The 21,558-nt window shown below is 36.5% G+C and overlaps 1 protein-coding gene across 9 annotated transcripts in view; it reads right to left on the bottom strand.

The window, feature by feature from the left end:
* The window catches only part of hdac4 (histone deacetylase 4), a 317,998-nt gene that overhangs the window by 19,998 nt on the left and 276,442 nt on the right, over window positions 1-21,558 (bottom strand). For all 9 annotated transcript variants that reach the window (XM_052044275.1, XM_052044186.1, XM_052044757.1 and 6 more), the window contains 7 exons: window positions 15,435-15,555; window positions 11,296-11,342; window positions 6,934-7,041; window positions 4,909-4,964; window positions 4,561-4,648; window positions 3,403-3,522; window positions 2,814-2,911 (listed from right to left, as the gene is read on the bottom strand). In XM_052044275.1, the coding sequence (XP_051900235.1) occupies window positions 2,814-2,911; window positions 3,403-3,522; window positions 4,561-4,648; window positions 4,909-4,964; window positions 6,934-7,041; window positions 11,296-11,342; window positions 15,435-15,555 (638 nt within the window). The remainder of the gene's footprint in view (window positions 1-2,813; window positions 2,912-3,402; window positions 3,523-4,560; window positions 4,649-4,908; window positions 4,965-6,933; window positions 7,042-11,295; window positions 11,343-15,434; window positions 15,556-21,558) is intronic.

The following is a 21,558-nucleotide window of genomic DNA, read 5'->3' as shown; positions in this document are numbered from 1 at the left end:
TCTGATTCCTCACAAACTTCAAAGTCCTTGCGTTTGGCATTTCCAAGAGCTGGTTTGAATTAAGTTCAATTCTACACTCTACTTCCAAGTTCATGGTGAAACTGAGTGCCTTCTGGATTTCATTATGTCCAATTATCTTATCTTTTTTCATCTTAGGCTTGATCCCCAGCAAATGCAACGTGGCATTCTATGGGTCTAAATAACAAGGTGCTGCCTTGAAGGCATCTATTGTCTCAGGGGACCTGCATAATGCTGAATATATGACCTGCTGCAATTTCTTCCTAAGCTCATGCGTGCTATAAATTCTGCACTTCAAAGCTTTATTTCACTAGAATCGGTGAAACAACTTGGAGAAAAAAAAAGTTAGTTAAAATATGTTAACTTTCAATCTCCAAAATACGTGGCGTCACCCTAGAAACTTGGCAATAGATTAAAAACTCTATCAGAATGGCTTTTAGTCTATAGAAGTTGTAACAGGCTATGAAAGTCTTCTATTCTTGCATGTGCACATTCTGCAAACTATTTGTAGGATTTCAAAGCAGATGTTTGCAAATAAAATTCATGGACTGAAGGAAACACTTTTTTCCAAAATATCTGGTTAATTAGACAATACTGAAATTGTGTGCTAAGTAAGGTAAACAATCTCCTGTAGCAGTTACTTAGATGATCCGTGTTCTCATTAGTCCATTTATAATAAAATTGCATGTTCGTTTTACTACAGGGAAAGTTGAACAAAATTGATGCAAAAGATATCATAAATGGCCTCAGCACCTCAGGTAAATGAGTGAAGGTCTGCAGGAGCTGATACTTCTCATTGTTAGATGTACATTTGGATGTTGACAAGGAGAGGGCTTGGCTTGGAGGCTTTTTCCTGCAACCTCACATCAGCCATAACATTCATTGCCAAAGGCTCTTACAAATATTGGCTTTTTGGGTTAGTTATTGGAAGTTGTTTATGGAACCATATCTAACACTTTAAAGAAAACAATGAGAAAAGGTGATGAATATTTTAAACCCAAGAGAAGGCTGAAGAGGAAAAAGCATTGTCTTCAAGAACATCAAACTTTTGTCTTCTTATACAACTGCAAACTTTATTTAACAAAGACACACTGCAACTTTCATTGCAAGAAAATTAAAAATATCCAAACACTACCAATAAACTCCCCAAGCGCACATTAAATGTTGCTTCTCAAAACACTGGTGGATGTTGATCCCACTGCTCAAAAATGCAGCTCCTCACTTTCAGCCTTGTACATTCATCCACACTGATTGTTAAGAAACCTGCAAATGTTCCTATAACCAAATTGCATCCCCATACCATTAATATAAACCTTTCTTACTTACCACAAGGTTTCAGTACCCTAATATCTATTTTTGTAGTGTGAGTAAAGCTTTAGATTTCAAGATCTACAAATTGACTGAATTGTAACATTTCAATTACCAGATGACACAAATATATTTTTAGTTAACACTTGTACATGTTTATACCTGGCGTTGCATCCATAATACATACCTAATCTATTACTTATTTTCATTTAAATACAGAGGTGACAATTAGAAATGTACAGCTATTCCTTTGGCTTCCCATTGAAAAGGGAAGAGTATTTTGCAATTAAATCAAGGTTTTGTTTAGTTATATCCATTATTATTTACTGCAGTTATCTGAGGTGCCTCGGGCATTTCTAGTCAGAGTTAAGGCGATATATCAACAAAACTTTTTTTTTCCGCATGGAAGGGCTGATTGACAGTCACATAGGATGGTCACTCTTAACATGGAAGTCCTGAGAGGTCCTCGTCATTAACATTCTGACTGTGCTTTGGAGTCAGTCAGTGAAATTGCAGCTTCCTGCAGTTTCTCAGCAATTGCACTCAGAAATATACCCACTGAACCTGTGCAGTTCAGCAGCACCATTTACTTGAATGTAGAGGAATGGCTCCAAGCAAGACAGGTTAGCTTCAGGCATTTCACATTTTTTGTATTAACCACCAAGTCAATACAAATGATTAATTTATTTTTTGGTTCCTAATGCTTATAATTGGTTAATAATTTTCTAAAAGTAATTCTTGTAATTGTTTTAAAACATTTTAAAAATTATTAAATAGTATGATTAACTTTAAATACTTTTTGCATACTTTTCAATGTTTGAAAGCAGAGACATTCAAAACCAGTCTTTTGAGTTGTGTTCATCTGTAAGCCTGAGGGAATGGCTTAACTGGGTGACAAAGCATTTCTGAGGGACTGAGTTTACCATTTGCTGTGGGAAAGCCCTGCATTCCACAGGACCTTGCTGATCATGAGGTGGCTCTGGGGAACCAGTTGTCTTTGCAGGTGCTTAACCAGCCCGACTTGGCTTCTGGTCCACTGTGCTACATAAAAGCAAACTGCTGTGAATAATTCAGAATTCCAATATAACCTCTTCGGTCCACAAAGTGCAAAGATAAAGCCAGTAGACATCTCTGCATCCTCTGTCAAGGTATATCCTTGGGTGATATACTAGCAGCTGCTTTTGATCCAGAAAAACGGAAGAAAGCTTAAACCCTAAAGGAACCTTGAATGGGACTATTGGAGATGGAAATTTGAGTAAGGGTCTAAGATAGAACTATATCATTCTAGTATTGTTGTATCCAAGAGCAGCTCTTATAACTCCACACTTAAAGTACTGAACTATTGACCCCTTAATTCTTGGCTTTTGAGTGTAAGAAATAGAAGGAATGGCATCATTTAAAGGTCCTTTAAAAATGACTCTTTAAATATAATGCATTGACAATGCTGGTCACAGTCTTTAATGTTACAGAACATTCTCAAGTCTTACCTAAATGCAGTCAAATATTCAGCATCACCCATTGGTGGATCCAAACCACCAGTCCAAGCCATATTGAGATTAAATCCTACACCTGCGCCAGTCCCAACCTAAAGGCCGAAATGAAAAAGACAACTTAAATGTACAGTAGCATCTTAATCTAAAATACAAATTCTAGATTGTAAATTACATTATTCTCTTTTTATAGCTGTATAGTTCATAGCTCATATATGTCTGTCATATTTTTTGTACCAATTCATCCTATTCAATCATTCATTCACTAAACAGCATATAAACTTGATTTAAGAATAATAATATGTTTTAAAACAGTCCCAGTATCACATATTTTGCTTCAATAAAACATTATCTTTTTTCAAAACTGGTTTTATTTTATACTTGGGTAAATGTAGTGATTTTGATGATATTTGAATAATTGAAAAATAGAATGTGATGTATTTTCACCATTATTTATGAAGCATTTTAATTACCTGGCAATTGTAAAGCCAACATGTAACTTCTAGATTAAGTTGTCTGTGCACTACATGACATGAGAGTGGAGACGTTCTTTGATCGAACATAGGCTGTTATCTAATTTACTTGCCTCATCTGGGGCCCCACTGCCTGGGAAGAAGTTGCCATCATCGTAGCGATGCAGTGAAATGTACAACACATTGGGGTCATTGTAGAAAGCCTGCTGGGTGCCATTACCATGATGTACATCCTATTGCAAAATATCAAACAGCAGATTGAATGGTCAGGCTGGTGAAGTAGAATTTTAGACTTGTCTTTAACACAGGATCGGAACTTAGATTGTGAATGGTTTCATGCTGTTTAAACTTCATTTGGCTTTGACTGATTGTAATATTTGTAATACTTTTAAAACAATAGTTTAAAAGGTGTTCCACATTTCTTATTTTCTCCAATTGTTTACACTGTTGGTAGAGTTTGTGCTGATGACCTTTTCCCAAGTCTCTGTGAAAAAGAACTAACTAATATGACTTTCCGTACTAAACATTCTTCCCTCTGGCTTAATTTTATTCACTGGCAGCCTGGGTAAAAATGGGCAGATTCAATAATAAGCAGGCAAAGTGCACTGTTAAAACACCATTGGCTGCAACTGAAAGTATAATTAACCCATTTCAAATTTTATCTCTGTCTAATAACTAACCCATTTCATATAAAAATAGTTATAAGACCAAATAAACCAAACACATTTACACAGAAATATCATTTGCTAGTTGTGCATCTTTCCACTCTCTTGCTCTTATATGTAATCACTCTAACTTCTTTAACCAGGCCAAAACTACAGTCCCTCTGTAGCCACCATTATGTGATTGGCTACCAGAGCATATAATAGAAGGCTGGCCCTGACTTTCAAACACATTCACACTCCTCGATTGCCCCCACTTCCTTTCCTTCTTTAATAACTCAGTTCTTTGCTTTCCTGAAGTGTTACATTTGAATGGCACAGACTCAAGTTACAATTTATGATAGAATTTTCCTGTGCTTAATTGGATTATCAACTATAAAATATTCTAACTCAAACAAACATTAACATGTTACATAGTGATTAATATATTTAAAAAAACATCCAAAAGTTAGTTCATCACTTGGATGAGAACCTGAACAAGACTATACAGTTGCAACCCTAAAAACAAGTGTACAGTCCAACAGTGTTAAAAAAAAAAGTAGGGCTGTGAAGCCAAATATGAAAAATATGTCCCTTAATTTGAGCCTTGTTTTGGGATGTTTCACTCACCCAGTCCACTATAAGGATCTTGCTGATGTTCAACCTCTGTTGCAGGAGTTTAGTAGCAATGGCTACAGAATTGAAGTAGCAGAATCCCCTGGAGGTACAAGAATTGGGGGAGAGGAGGTAAAAAAAAGAAAGGGAAATGGTTAATAGCGCTGTTCCTGATTCTGATCGTCTGCATTCCTACACTCATTTATCATCAGAGGAAAAAGCACAGTAGGGACAAATTTTCACCGGTTTTTGTTCTGAACCTCATATGTTGCCAATTATACACAAGCTCCTCTAGAAAGGTAGGTGACTCTTTTGTAAGTACTAAGAGTTGTGTTTTACTTGAGGATGGAAATAGTTACTTACATTGGTGTACTCTCCTCTGCATGGTGACCAGGAGGCCTCACAATCGCAAATCCATTCTGCAAAACACCATGATTTGTATAACTTCATATATGGTGCAATTCATGTCAACACAGTTAGTTTCAATACTTTTTACTCAAATTTGCATTACAATTCCACAGCTGATTAAATAACTTATCTGAGAACAGATGCTGTAATTAAGTCAATGAACAGTTTAGCCATAGATGTTTGCAGTTTTTGAAACCAGTTTCTGCTGAGTTAGCTGACTTTAATTGGAAGAACATAAGGGCTATATGAGTGGCCTTGGCACTCAGAGCTTAAAGGACAGAGAAACAGTCAGAGATCTTTTTCTGATTGTTATCCAGTGTCTTCTGCTGAAAGCAGCCAAGTGTTGACAGTAGGTATGGATAACATTGGATTGGGTTGGGCTGGACTAGCATGCTTTATTCTAGAGAAACAAAGGACTGCAGATGCTGGAATCTAGATGAAAAACACTGATGCTGGAGGAACTCAGCAAGTCAGGCAGCATCCGTGGAGTATTGCTCTGCTTTTCCCTCCTATATATTGAGCTTCCCCTTTTCCTATCTTCAGTCCTGAAGGGTCCTGACCCGAAACGCTGACCTCCTGCTTTTCTCCACGGATGCTGCCTGACCTGCTGGGTTCCTCCAGCATCATAGTCTTTTTCACCTGGCACGTGTCATGCTGCGTAAATAGCCAGCCACCACTTATTGCCCAGAGTTATTGCCTGAAAATGTCAAATTATTCAAGAAATAAAAGAAAATGTAAGTAGTAAAAACAATTTATCAATGCCCTCAAAGATAATTTACTTTGTTATACCACATACTTAAAAGTACCGATGAATTTATATAAAGGAAAGTCTGAATTAGCACTGTGCTTCAAAGGAGGACTTAATTTATTAACTTGTTTGTGAGCCTACATTTAAAAGTAAAAGTTGAGAGAAAAACAACTGTAATAAGATACTGCAGTATAATGAACTTGTGCAAGGTATTTCAAAATTACTCAGATGCAGTTCTGTAGTAGTTTATCATCTGGAATAGAAATCTAAAGACCTGCAATATTAATCCAGAGCGCAAATTCAAATTATGTCCATTTGAAAATGTGAGTTTAATTAAAAAATTTGAATAAATGAAAGTGAACATAAATATTTCTTGTAAACACATTGCTACTATTCTCACAATACTATACATTCCTCCTGGTTGGAAAAGAGGTTGGAAGACTATTCCGTCTGGTAAATGGGACAATAAACAGATATAATAGATTTAAAGTCATTGAGTAAAAAGCTAGCCAGATGAGACGAGGGCACCTTTCACTTATAGAACAATAAATTGATGGAAGCCGCAATTATTTTTAAAAATTGCTAACTGCTCATTCAAAGGGTCAACACAGGCCTAATAGTCTCCTTCTCTGCTGTATGTTTCTAAAATTCAAATCTGAAATTACAGTTTCAAAGATATTTAATAGACTGTAACTTATTTAGAAGCCCCAATGGACACGAAAAGTGTCACATAAACTCAAGTTTTGCAAGCATTCATTTTGCAAGCCTAGATGGAAGTGGATCTGTGATAATCCCAATTTTATTTATGATTTGGCCAGAATGGATTCTACTGACCAATGTCAGAAGCCTGGAGAACCTGCTCCACATTGTATTCAGAAATGAACGAACTTGAAGCATCTTTTACAACTAGAGGATATCCTAAAGCACTTCACGGTCAATTAAGTGCATTCTTAAGTGCACTGGAGTGTCAGACTGGATTACATGCACAGGTTGGTGGTGTTGAGGCTTGAAACTACCTTCTGGATGCAGGAGAATGGTACTATGAGTCAATCCAGGCTGGTCCAAACTTCCTAACATAATGCAACACAAAGTAACTGAAACCAAATATTTGACCATAAAAAGAATTTGTAAATATTCTATATTCAACTTCTGTCATGTAATGACAAAATTATCTACATCAGTGAAGTTCCCATCCCTTTAACAGTTAATGTTGAATTTTTAAGAAACCTCACCTTTAATTCCTTGGTTGCCACTTTGAAAACAAGCTCAATCACAGAGCCCACCGCTAAACGTGCAGCACTAGACGAATGGATCTCATTCCAAATTGTGTCACTGTCCACCTAAGTATCAAAAATAAAAAAAACTCCTCCACTAACTATATAACAAGGGGGCATACAGAAAATACTGGTTACTTTCCTTAAAAACATATTTGTACAATGCTGCCTTTTAAATACAGGCAATAAAACCAACGGATTATAACAACGGAAAATGTCAGGGCGCCATTGCAGCACAAAATACTGTTCAAGGTATTCGGTGTGAGTTTACCAAGTCGTACTGTAAGAACAACTTTCTTGAGTGGACCTATACAAGATGAAACCAATGAAATGGTAAATATGGCAGGATAAATGTATAATACGGCATTTAATTTTAAAGAGTTGGTCCTTTGCTTGCAACACCAAAGCACGATTTGTTTTTCTTTTAAAATGTAGAATATAATTAAAACAGCTTCGACTAGCTTACCATCTGATTTTGTTGCCCCCTCCCCCTACAACAATTATTGAAGTTGGCAAAATCATTCAATACTTCTGAAGTAATAAGTCTTAACCTGGAGACTAAATATAGCTTCAATAAATATTGAAGCAGAATTATGAGTTGCAGATATGGAATTGCTTTAATACACACACACACACACACAAATCAAATATAGCGTTTATTCTGCAGGGAAGTGGTGGTTGAATGGCCATGACTCCTCCGTGCACTTGTTCAAATCTGCTTGGCATCTGTGAAGTTGGTTACTTAAGTACATACTCAAACAAAAATGGGTTGATTGTTGATTTAAACTAACATGTACAGCTTCAATAGTATAGATTATTTCACTGCAAAACACCACTGGACTATTCTTTTAAAAAATCCACTCCAGGATACCTCAATGTGCTTTGTTCATAAACTTAGGCTACAATTTGCACTAAAGTACGTTTTTTTGAAACTGTCCGATTGACATCCTGGTTCAGGCCTGAGTAAAGTAAAATCTTTCATCCAGAACTGTTTGGTACTATTCATACCCCAGGCTCATCTTGTGTGTGCTTTGTATATGATGCATTTTGTGTCCTGCCTGATAGTGAAGTAAAGGAGCAAGTAAGACAAAACGATTATAGTACCAGTAATATAACTTTAACTCCCTAACATGGCAAGGAACCGACTTAAGGTGGTATCAAACTATCAGAGGTAATATATGGTTTATTTCCAATGTCAAATCAATTTTGTTCTAGTTCAAGTTTAATAAAACCACAGCCTGAGAAGATTACCTAGCTATAACAGCAAGCAAAATTTAATTTGGATGAATCAATCCAAGGGAGGTTAATTTCCCAGTATAAAAATTATAAAAGCATTTATAAAGTATCTTTGATATTGCAAAACATCACGAAGTGCTTCACAGGAATGTTAACAAAAATGATTTGACATTAAGCTGTTAAAGGAGAAAGGTATCAAAGGGTTAATTAAATTTTAAAGTGTCTGAAAGGAGGAGTGTAATAGAGGCAAAGAGATTTAGGGAAGGAATTCTAGAATTTCAGGGCTGGGCAGCTAAAGCACGGCCACCAATATTGCTTCAGCACAAGTTGGAATGTGAAGAAGTCCACAATTAGAGAGCAGAGATCTTGGAGGTTTGAAATAGGAAGGAATGAGACAATGGGGGAGGGATTTAAAATCAAGCACAGGTACTTAAAGATGAGGTGATGTCAGACCAGGAGCCAAAGGAGTGATTGGAAGACATGGTGCAAGCTAGGATAAGAATAATCACTTTGGGTTGGCTGCAACATTGTAGGCTGGCCAGGAGTATCTGTGGATGGGCACTGTTAGTTTGAAACATTTAGTATAACTGGTGCAACAGCAACTAAGGTCAATGATGCAGTCAATACATGTGGAACCCGTTCTGTCTGATCAACTTGTGTTTGAATGTGGAATCTTGTTTCATCATTCCTTTTCCCAAATTCAGTGATGTAAACTGACATTAAGGACAAGACTTGGAACTTCCCTGGGTGGGTGAGGGAAGGCAACCAGGTAGATGGAGGTTATTTATTTGTGGTTCATCCACTTCATTAAACTCTGTTTACTTTTTTCCTGTAGCTACAGACCTAACACAAACACAGGCATGTGGAATATACAAATCTAGAGGAAAAAAAAGACCAAAAACAAAAAATCATTGAGAGCTAAAGGAAACAGAAAGTTGGAAAGAGAATACTGACAGAGCAACAAGGAGGGGCCATTCAGCTGAAAATATAATTAACCCATTTCAAATTTTACGTGTGTCCAATAATTAACCCATTTCTTTTTTTTTAATAAAGGCTGTTTAAGATCAAATAGACCAAATAAATTTACACAGAAAAGTAATTTGCTGGGTTTCTATCTTCCCACTCCATTTCTTCCTATTTCTGCACCCACCACCCCCCTCCCCCCCAGCTTTTGAATGATGGGGCAGGCTTGAGGGACCTACTTCTGCTCCTATTTTCTTATAAATGCTTACTATATGCTCATCAAATATTCACCCATAATAAAGCTGCACTATAGTAAATTGAATTACATTTGTTTTGCTTTAAAATCAAAAATATCAAAATAATGGTTTTCCAAACAAAAGTCATAAACTCTTTCCAAGTAGATACCAAAGATTAAGTGAAACCACAATGTATCTCTGTATGTGAGTAAACTAATCAACATGAAATGACATGCTGGATTCTTTCCATTCACACACATATGAAGACACATGTTCTTCAGGCTGTCTTTTTACTCTCTTAATTCTCTTGTTTATTGAACAGATTGACAGAATAATGAACACTGGCTCTGGAATGCTCACACTGTGGTGACATGTTGGCATTTTACCACCACTATATGCTCTACTCTTTTGCAAACAACTCAATTCAGAAAGAAAGAGCTACCTTCCTTACTTCCAAATTGCTTGTCTAACAAAACTGCCAGATGTGTCAAATAAACACTGCTTTTATGAAGATTGCATAAGAAATCGGAGCAGGGATGCCATCAGCCCCTTGAGCGTACTTCACCATTTAATAAGATCATGGCTGATCCTCAACGTCGATCACTTTTATTAATGGCAAGGAATCAAAAAGGTTTATATGAAATATTTAAAAAGTAATAATTTTAATAAATGTTGGCAGCTTTCTAAGCATATTCAATTAGACTCTAGATAGACTGTGGCCATGGGACACATGCAAGGCTTTGTATGCATGATTCAGTCAAAACAACATTTTTTAAAAAAATTCCATCAAATAGAAGTGGGGAGTACAAAAAAACCCAAAACTGTTAAAAGTTCAGTTTGAAAACATTTAACATAAAATAACATCATTTCACTTACAATCAGAATATTAAAGCAAGCCAGGGTTTGTGGGTGCTCACAAGGGAATAGAAACTGCAGTTTATTCTCACTAAGCAGAACAACTTGCAAAGAAACGGCTAGTTTACTGCAAAGATTTAAAAAAATGTTGAAGGATTTATTTATGTTAGAACCCTATATCGTACTCTATATTGTCTCAGTATGTTTTATCCATCAGGGAGCTGAACTGTACACATCATAACATTCATGCATATGATTCCCAAATCTGTGTTAACTTTTCTCAACAGAAGCAATGATTATACAACCGTCTTCAGCAGCTCTGGTTCAGAGAGGAAATCAATGTTCCTGCTCTTGATCGTAAATCAGCAATTTGCGTGGATGCTGGTTAGCTCGGGATTGGGTTAACTACGCTTCCCACAACAGTCAAAATGACAACTAATGCTGCCAATCATATGTGATGGCCTCTTAAGTACTGAGGATGGTAGTGAACTGTACCCCATTTTGATTAATACTTTAAAAGATTATGGGTGTGGGGAAATTGGCAAGAAAGCAATGAGATTACTTTTTCCCAGTGCCAAACATCACAGAGACTAGGGAAAACATGTAAAGATCTGTTTCAAAAGGACAAAATCTTCCCCACCCCAACCCCCACCAGTGGAAAGGTATAGATTCCACTGGGCAATTTTTTTTTTAACATAGGGAAGCCAAAACAGGGAAGTATGACAGAATCAGGGTTTTTACAGAGTGAATCCATGTTCACCTGCTCTGTTACCTTACAACTACCTGTTTGAAGCTGAGATCATAGAATTTTTTTTAGTCATCATTCAATTTCCCTGAATAATCTTGCACATATTGCAGTTGTGGTTTAGCCAACGTGCCTAGTTCAGCAAACCTTGAATTCCTCTTTATGGGGACATCTGTTCTCAATTATCTGCTGAGTAGAAGTCAAAGCAACAATTTATGTTGCTGCTGAGATGGAAAGAACAAACAAGACATTATTTACACATTATAAAAGGGAAAAAAGACTTACCCCAAGTCCGCCACAAGGAAGCATAACAAACATTGGGGTGATGGAACCTGTGGAATAATATTTAAAAACAGTGTTTGGATAACAGTATCAAGATAAATCATAATGTTTGCAGCAATGTTGTAATCACAATTTGACAGCAAGCATTACAAATACAAATGAGCGTCTGCAAGGTGTATTTCCCGCTAATGCTGTGTTAACCCCCTTAATGGCCTCTAGGGCCCATGCAAAAGCTTTTATTGCAGTAACAGTTCCTAAGAGTTGATTAGCTGGACTCAAATGTTCTGAGCTATTTTTGTTCTTTCAAAAATGTTTTGATTTTAATGACTGGAACCCAATTGATTCATTGTTAGCACACCAAGTGAAAAGGTAGAAACTCAAATAATGTGCAAAATTGAAGTAACTGTGGAAATTAACAGATGTTTATGTACTGCAGGAGATTCTGGCTTCAAGCACAAGAACAAGGAATGAAATATTTTTCTTGAGTACACACCACAACAGAGACAACTTAATTTATTGAAAAACTACAGTGCATGTTTATATAATGTACACCCGTAATTAAAGCAAACAGAAATGCGATGCCAGCAGCTGCATGATCTCCGAGGCCCCCTGCCTCTCTTGTAAACTACCAATTATGGGAAAGCCATGGTTATGACCATATGCATATTTGAAAGCTGTCTGAGCAACAAATAATAATCAGAAGAATGAATTGTGAAAGCATGATTTAACCAAAATGAAAATAACAAACTACTTCTCTTTGAAATTAATCCAATCACCATAAAAAATTATGATATTTTGTCTCATTTGAGGATGCAAGCATCCCAATGGAGGTAGGGAAGAAAGGATAAAAATATCATGGATTTAATAAAAACAGTGCTACATTCTAGAAGTTTCAACAAGCAGGAGTCACAGAAACACCCAACTTGCAAAATTTAGATTGTACATTTTTCAACCCCACTGCACTGCTTCCCAAACATTTTTCTTCCAAGTATATTTAACAATACAATTAAATCTCATCCAATAACAAGTACAGACTTCAACAATATGAGTTGTGTTTACAAGCTATAAGTGTTGTCCTTCATGGTTTTTCAAAAAAATGAGAATGAATGAGCCTTTAAAAATGTTGCATTAAGTAGCTGTTGTTATTGCTCGTTTCTTTTGTTGACTGCAAATGGTCAGAAATGCAGCTATGCACAGAACTGCATTTTTCAACGTGCAGGAATGCAGAAGCCCACATCTTTTTAAGCCTTTTTAAAAATGTCAATTTAATAGTATGTTTATTTTATAATCGTTCTCTTATATTTTTTGCACGTATTCAAGCTCTGTTCAGCCCTTGTGTCAAAGATTGACAAGCAGCAAGGCATCAAGTCGAAGCTGACTCCTTTGCAGAAGTTTACACCTGGGGACACGCTCCAAGGAACAGCAGGTTCATATAGGTGGTTAAGTGGAGAGTGCAGACAGTGAGCTGGTTTGTAGGAACTTCAATCTATTGTGTTAGGTTATAACACAGTTGAACATTTATTAATAAATCATCTCAGCATTCTTGGTCTTCTATATAAAATCATCTGAAGTCAATGGTGTTCCAACTTTATGTGCTAACCAATGGTAACTCTATGACTATGACTATTATCACGTAGGAACTCTCACCACTTTAGATGGCATGAGAGGTGTTACCAACTTAATGTATAAAAGATCAATAACTTTTAAGGATGGACCTCTATTAAAGTAGCATTGATGCACTAGTATATAATCATTAACAGATAGAGTATAAATGTTGTTGTGGTCTACAGAATAGAATGAGCAGCACACTGGGGTTTTACCCTTGTTATAGAGTTGAATGAATCCAGCTCGGTGATGAAACCTATCTAACTGTAGCAACTGCAAACATCCAAACAGAAAGAAACTTGGCTTTGTCTCATTTCAGTCCTTAGTGGGAACGATTGAACAACAAAACATTGCCATACTTTTAAGGAAAACACTTTGGATAGCTGATGAGATCAAAAACCACAAAAATAAAACAAACTTCTGAATTTGGAAAGTGCATTTCAACTTCATCACCCTCCCAAGCCTGCTTCTATTTTAAATATATCAAAACCTCCACTTGGTTTCCCTCTTTCTTTGTCCAATTCCCTAAGTAATATGGGCAAATTCATGAAAATAGGAATCGGTTGGTTTCCATCCCATTCATTTCCTTAGAAACGTATCCCGATGCAAATTTCTGAATACAGAGATGGCACACAACCTGCATGTGAATGCAGGCAGCTTTTTCTTTTAAACTGGCAGACATTGTTTTTTAGGTCAAACAAATGTTTGTGATTTCTCCCTACTAAAAATAGAGTCTTATTGGAAGCAAATGTTAGGGGATACAATCATACAGTGGCTTACTTCTAATTCACATCGAAGAGAAAGGGGAAAAGGAAATAGAGATCAGCAGATAGAAGGAACCAGATATAGGAAATGAAGGTGAGGATACAGCTGTTTTAGAACAGCAAGCAATATGAAAGAAGTTGATGGTTTAAAAAAAAACTCACAAAGATCACAGTTATGAAAATAATGAGACAGAAGAAAAAAAATGCAATAAATAAGGCACGAGAAGAGTTTAATCACGGGTACTACAAAGACAATCAGATAACGGATCAGTCTAAGAATAAAAGCAGAAATCTTTCATGGAGCACGTTCCGTATGATTTAGAAAACTTTGAGAACTTTGATTACTTTTAAATCACCCTAAAATGAAAGCCCAGTCTATTGTCAGCTCATCTGATGTGACATTGATACACTACTACAGGTACTTAAATATCGGGAACAGCTAAATAGAACAGAAACTAAATATTGAACAAAAACAAACTATAAAACACCCATATTTATTCCCATCATTCCTTTCTTCCTAATCTTATTCAATCTTTAAAAAAAAAGCTTAAATTTGACTCTTGTTTTATCCTAAATATTTTCTTTCAAAATATTTTGCTTACCTTGGTGCTTCTCCCTTTCTTGGAGAACATTAATTTTATAAGCAAGCAAAATTTTTGAAAAAAATTGTTTTTAATGGCTGAAAACTGGTTTAAAAGATTGGAAGATTAAGTAACATTGACAAAGCTGCTTCGAAAGATGCAGACATAAACTCAACCAGTATGAATCTTTACAATTGTACATTGCTCACACAAAGAATGAGTGCCAAGTTCAAGAATGAGGACAATATTCAGACACGACATCACATATTTTGTATCCAATCTCTGATCCTCTTAAGAACCTCTGCCTAAAATGAAGTGATACCGGTATCCAAAGAAGTGTTCATTAATAGAAACAGCTCAAATATGGGTCAAAAGTAATCACGTGTTGACAAAGCCAATAAATTTAGTTCGTGTAATTTAAGAAAATGATTGCTGGTTTGGATCTTATATCATCAGTGCATTTATTTGTTTGGGTTATTCCAGACTCAAAGAATCACAGACATTTTTACTCATTTGCTGCCAAAGCCACGGCCAGATCAAGCATTACATCTCATTGGCTTTCGGCTGACCTGAGAGATAGACGTAGGGGTTTTTTCAGCTAGTCAAACAACAATTCTTTTTCAGTTGATCTACCAGCAAAATGGAAGTAGTACTTTTAACTTTAAAAAAAGAAAGAATAAAGTAAAATCAAAGTTGAAATAGTGAGAACTGGAAAAATGGGAAAGCGAAATTTTGAATTTCAAGATGTAATTTTTTTTTAACATAAATTATGAGTTCTAACATAAAAGGTAGCATTATTTCGATAAGATTTGTATATGTTTTAACTTGCCAATACACTGAAAGAAAGCTAGTTTCTGGATTTACCGGCAGGTTAAAGGGCAAGGATTTAGTCCCAGCTGGATTACATTTAACATAAATACAGACAATGTGCCATGCGTAAAATGAACACCACTACATGCAGGTAGCTCCTACTTTAAAACAAAACAGGGGAAATACAAAACTTATTTTTAAACAAAACATTGTTGTTATCTATAAACTGTGAAATCATTGTGAAGGAAAGATAAAGTGTTTGGAATTCTTCACCACTTATTTCAGTGCATACTGATGTTACACTACTGCCAAACCAATGGCTACAATAGCAGTTTCTGGAATGTGGCGTCAAAGCGTAAAGAATGAATGAATTATGCTGTACCTAGTAGTTTCTTACTGTCCAGCTTCTGTCTGTTCAATGGATTTGTGCCATACAGTAATGCATGCTGCTCTGAATGAACAGTTTGTAGTTCTTCCAATGATGCTTTTCTTCCTCTGATACACTGCAAAAATAAAGAGAAATACAAGTACAAATCTGTCATATAAATTAACCAAACATCTTCAAAGATTTTTTTCATGTGCATTTTCACTGATATTTCCAACAATGCAACCTCTCTTGCTATAACTACTATATAAATCAATATTATCTATTGAGTGGAAGAGATAAGAGATACATTGATGGCAAAGGTAATAAAAGATGAATATGAATCAATAGAATACGCAACTGTAGTGAGTAGCAAAGGTGCCACTTGATCAAGTGGTTTGAAAATTGTTATAATATAAAGCAATAGTTTGAATAGCTGAAGAATATCAAGATTATTTCCATAAAAATGCATAACCAAGAATGTCAACTCAGGTATTAGAGTCCTGAACAGCAGAGGCGTTACTGTGCTTGTAAACCACTATGAGCAATGCTGCCTTATCAACATTTAAAATATACATATCACTTTTTTTCCTCTATCAAAAATGCTAGCCAGTTTATTATTAATGACCCAATGCTGGCAGAAGGGAATTTTCTTAAACTTGGTCGGCAGGAACATGGTGGGCCGAAGGGCCTGCTTCTATATTATATGACTTCATATTAAACAATAAAATATTAGGAAGTATTTTTAAATATTTAGTGGTTGTAGAAGAAAAGAAAAAACTTCTTTTGCATAGACTTTCACAAGTTGCGAGTTTTAAAACAATAATATTGCAGGAGCTGAAGCAATGTGTTAGGATGTACCCAATCCACTTCTAAATCAGCAATACATTATCTGGCAACAGATTACATATTGGTTATTATTGGTGAATAGTATTAAGGTAAAATTGAAGTACTGGTGCAAATGTATTTCTGACTGATTGAAATATATGGTATACCATTCTATGAACAATATTCACCAAAAGTGCCAGACACTGCTCCAAATATATAATTAATTCAGAAATATGCAACAGGCCAAACAGGAGCAACTATGCTATATATATCTGTGATCAACTTAATAAACAGAAGCAATTCGGCACGGGGACAAAATAAATGGATTATTTCAGGAAAAAAAACATTTGGAATTAATAAACTATTTTACTTTTAAATGCCAGACTTCTGATTTCCAAAGAAATGAAAATCACAAATTCAAAATACTTTGAACTTTTTTAAAATAGAGAAGAATTATTGTAGGAATTCAGGACCGGAAATACAGGCACAAGGAGGGAAGAAACAAATCAATTTAGGTGGGAACCCTATTTTGGCATTCACAATCCTGCTGCCCCCTGCTGTTTCAATATTCCCTGCAGGCTGTGAAACAAATGTCATTGTTATCAGTGATACAAACAGCAGGCGGCTTATCTGATTCTGCTTAAATATAGAGTTGAATCCATTTAGGACATATTGGTTAAATAAGTGATAAATAAATATCTTTGATACCATATGTCACAACATATACAACTCTTAAAACACAACTTTTCTCTTAATTGCATAAAACTACAAATAATTTGTACTAATGCAGTTCCTGTGCACTTAATGCGTACCCCAAATAAATGTACTGCTGGTGGTTTTGTGCTTGGTTAAATGTGTTTAACATTACATTGACTAACTAATCCACAATCTGCAGGAGTACGTCTTTCCATCAGCATGACATACACTAGCTTTTTAGTAATTCAGTTTAGTTGCGATTCTACCTGAATATTCAATTGCCAAAATTAATATGCAAGCTTCCCAGTAATTTTAATAGATTGGCTTCAAATAAGCATCATTGTTGAGGCTTACGTTTATATCAGGCACACACACAAATTTTACTGTAACAGTCTAATTCTAATGAATCAATATCTAGTTACCCAAAAAGTTTTATGTTTGGACAACAAATTCTACAAATGGGTTGATCTATGTATATTCATTTTAAAAACCTTTCACACCACAGCCAATACATTCATTCATAAGACAAATCAGCTGAGATAAATGGGTATGATCTGATTGCCATTACGGAGGCATGGTTACAAGGAGATCAAAGCTGGGAACTCAATAATCAGAATGGTCAGGTGGGGAAAAAAGGTGATGGGTTACCTCTGCTAAGAAGGAATGAAACAAGTACAACTGTGAGAAGATTGGGATAGGTTCAGAATTCAGCAACGGAGGACTAAAAAATCAAGGAGACAACCTATGAAGGTAAATAGGAAGAAATATAAAGATAGACAATAAGAGCTTCTTTATGAATGTAGAAAGGAAGAGAGAGAGGTCAAAGTAAACACAGGGCTCTTAGAAAATAGGGTTGGGAAATGGATATAGGGAGCAAGGAAATAGCAGAGAAGTCTATCAGATATTCTGCCTTTAGAGTACAGGATGCTACAACCCATTAGTATTAAAAAATGAAGTAGAAAATAAATAGCAGTATCATTACTAGAGAATTAATATTAGGCAAACTAATGTGGCTAAAGGATGAAAAGTCCCATGGACTTGATGATTTGCATTCTAGGTAACAAAGATACTGTGCACCGGTTGTGATCTTCCAAAAATCCTTATCTTCTGGAGAGGTACTGAACATGAAAACATAAGAACATAAGAAATAGGAGCAGGAGTAGGCCACCTGGCCCGTCGATCCTGCTCCGCCATTCAATAAGATCATGGCTGATCTGGCCGTGGACTCAGATCCACCTACCTACCTTTTCCTTAATTCCCCTGCTATGCAAAAAGCTATCTAACTGTGTCTTAAATACATTTAATGATGTAGCCTCCACTGCTTCCCTGGGCAGAGAATTTCACAGATTCACTGCTCTCTGGGAAAAAAAGTTTTTCCTCATTTCTGTCCTAAATCTATTCCCTTGAGGCTATGTCCCCTAGCTCTAGTCTCATCTACTGGTGGAAACAACTTCCCTGCCTCCACCTTATCTATCCCTTTCATAATTTTATGTGTTTCCATAAAATCCCCTCTCATTCTTCTGAATTCCAGCAAGTACAGTCCCAGGCGACTCAATCTCTCCTCATAAGCTAACCCTCTCATCTCTGGAATCAACCTGGTGAAGCTCCTCTGTACTGCCTCCAAAGCCAGTATATCTTTCCTCAAGTAGAGACCAGAACTGCACGCAGTACTCCAGGTGTGGCCTCACCAGTACCTTGAACAGTCGCAACATAACTTCCCTGCTCTTAAATTCAATCCTTCTAGCAATGAAGGCCAGCATTCCATTTGCCTTCTTCATAACCTGTTGCACCTGCAAACCAACCTTCTGCAATTCGTGCACAAGAATCCCCAAGTCCCTCTGCACAACAGCATGCTGCAATCTTTCACCATTTAAATAATAATCTGATCTTCTATTTTTCCTTCAAAAGTGGATGACCTCACATTTACCAACATTGTACTCCATCTGCCAGATCCTTGCCCACTCACTTAACCTATCTATATCTCTCTGCAGACTCTCTGCATCCTCTGCACAATTTGCTTTTCCACTTAATTTAGTGTCATCAGCAAACTTGGATACGGTACACTCAGTCCCCTCTTCCAAATCATTAATGTATATTGTGAAGAGTTGTGGGCCCAACACTAACCCCTGCAGTACTCCGCTCACCACTGATTGCCAACCAGAGAAACACCCATTTATCACAACTCTCTGCCTTCTATTGGTTGACCAATCCTCTATCCATGCTAATACATTACCCCCAACTCCATACATCTTTATCTTATGGATAAGTCTTTTATGTGGCACCTTATCGAACGCTTTCTAGAAATCCAGGTATACAACATCCACCTGTTTCCCTCTATCCACTGGGCTCATTATATCCTCAAACAACTCTAATAAGTCTGTCAAACGGGACCTGCCCTTCTTGAATCCATGTTGTGTCTGCCTGATGGAACCATTTCTATCCAGATGTCTTGCTATTTCTTCCTTAATGATAGTGTTGAGCATTTTCTCGACTACAGACGAGCTAACTAGTCTATAGTTACCTGCCTTATGCCCATCCTTTACATCCTTTTTTAAACAGTGGCATGACATTCGCTCCTGCCCAGAGTCCAGAGGATTGGAGAACTGCCTTGTTCAAAAAGGGTGATAGGTAAAAGCTGGGCAACTTTGGGCTGGTTTGCCTAACATCTATTATTGGAAGAAGGTTAGAATCAATTAGTTAGGGGATTCTTTTTCAGGTTGGCAATGTATTGTAAATTTGCAGATTGTACAAATATGGAGCGGTGGGGTGGGGGGGGGGGAAGAAGGCAAGCTATGATGAGAAAAAGTTTAGAGATATTGATAGGTTAAATGAGTGGAAAGAAGTTGGCAAAGGAAGTACGATAGGGGTAAATGTAAAGTTGTTCACTATGGAAGGAAGAATAATAAATAAAACAGACTTATTTAAATGGAGAAAACAGCAGAAAGTGGCATCGCAAAGGGATTTACACAAAAAGTAGTTGGGAAGGCTAGTGGAATGCTGGTTTTTATTTCAGGAGGTTGGAGTATAAGGGAAGGGAAGTCTTACCACATCTGTACAAGCTACCAGCGAAACCTCATCTGGAGTACAGTGTACAGATCTAGTCCCAGTATTTTAAGAAATATGTATTATCATTAGAAGTAGTTCAGAAGATTCACCAGAATGATTCTGGGTACGGGACGATTGTCTTAAGAAGAAAAGTTGAACAGATTGGCTCTTTATTCATTGCAGTTTAGAAGAATGAAAGGCAGTTCTGCTGAAACATACAAGATTCTTAGGGGGCTTGACATTAAATGCTGGGAGGATGTTTTCCTTTAGGACCAGAGGACATATACTCAGGATAATGGGTGCCCATTTAAGAACGAGGGGAAGAAGAATTTCTTCTCTCATGCGGTTGAGAGTCTTTGGAGTTCTTTGCTATAAAATGCTATGGGGGCTGAATTTTGAATATATTCAAAGTCAGATAGATTTTTCATCTGTAAGGAAGTCAAGTGTTAAGGGGACAGGGTGGAAAGTGGACTTGAGGAAACTTTGATCAGCCATGATCCTGTTAAATGGTGGTGCAGGTTTGAGGAGCCGGATGGCTTACTCCTGTTCCAATGGTCTTATAAAATAAAAATAGAAAAAGCTGTGTCAGTCACTACATTTTCAAAGTACTGATATTTCAAACAAAAGTTTGTGATTGACTTTGTGTAGTGACACAAGAAAAAACACTTAGATTCAATAATTTTGTTTTTAAACAGGAGTGGCTTGAAAAAGCTTTATTCGCTCTGTGCTTGGTTTAAGTACACAGTCAGCCACAATTAAGCCTTGAATATATTCTATAGTGGTAATGCAGAGTACATTGTAAGATATTTCTCAGTTTCTAGAATTGAAAAAACAGATTCTACCTCAAACATAAACAGAGCCAACCAAAGCTAATTTTTGTATAATTCTGTTAAGCTCCATCATAAATTAAACTCGATGGAAAGGAATCCATTTCATTTACGCAGGTCAACCTGGTTGACACACCAGAATTATTACAATGAAGTTGTACATTCCACATTTCCTGTTTCACGGTTCATTTCAAAACTAAGATCTTACAACAACAATTTCCACAGCACATTTAGGATAGCAAAAAAGGTCCCAAGGCACTTCAAGATGATATTACACTAATGACCAAAAAACAAAGGTTTTAAGAGGGTCTAATGAGAAGAGAGAGAGGAGCAAAGGGAGACGGGTTTTGGGAGAAGATTTCCATAGTTTACATGGCAGCTAAAGGCACATACATCATTAGTAAAGCAATTAGCTTTTAGAATCTTCATGAGACCAGAACTAGAGAGCAACAATAGCTTGGACGGTTATTGGTTCAAAGATACAAGTCAGGAAGCATAGAGCTGATGGCTAAATGAGATTTTTTGAGAATACGGGCAGAGGTTTAATGACCTCAAATTTCTAGAGAGAATTATATATGGGATGGCACTCAGCAAATCTGAGGCAACAAGACAGCTGAGACATTCAGTAGCATTTGAGCTGAGGCAAAGGTGGAATCAGATGATGTATTTCTTAATTTTAAAAATAGAAAGGAAACAGAGACCCTTCCACCAGCAGGAAAAATCTTTAACGTTGGACTTGCAAAAAT

Source organism: Pristis pectinata, chromosome 1 (assembly GCF_009764475.1).
Source record: "Pristis pectinata isolate sPriPec2 chromosome 1, sPriPec2.1.pri, whole genome shotgun sequence".
In the NCBI taxonomy this organism is placed as follows: domain Eukaryota; kingdom Metazoa; phylum Chordata; class Chondrichthyes; order Rhinopristiformes; family Pristidae; genus Pristis; species Pristis pectinata.
Note: the sequence above shows the minus strand (reverse complement) of the source record. Positions and strands in the feature narration are given on the sequence as shown.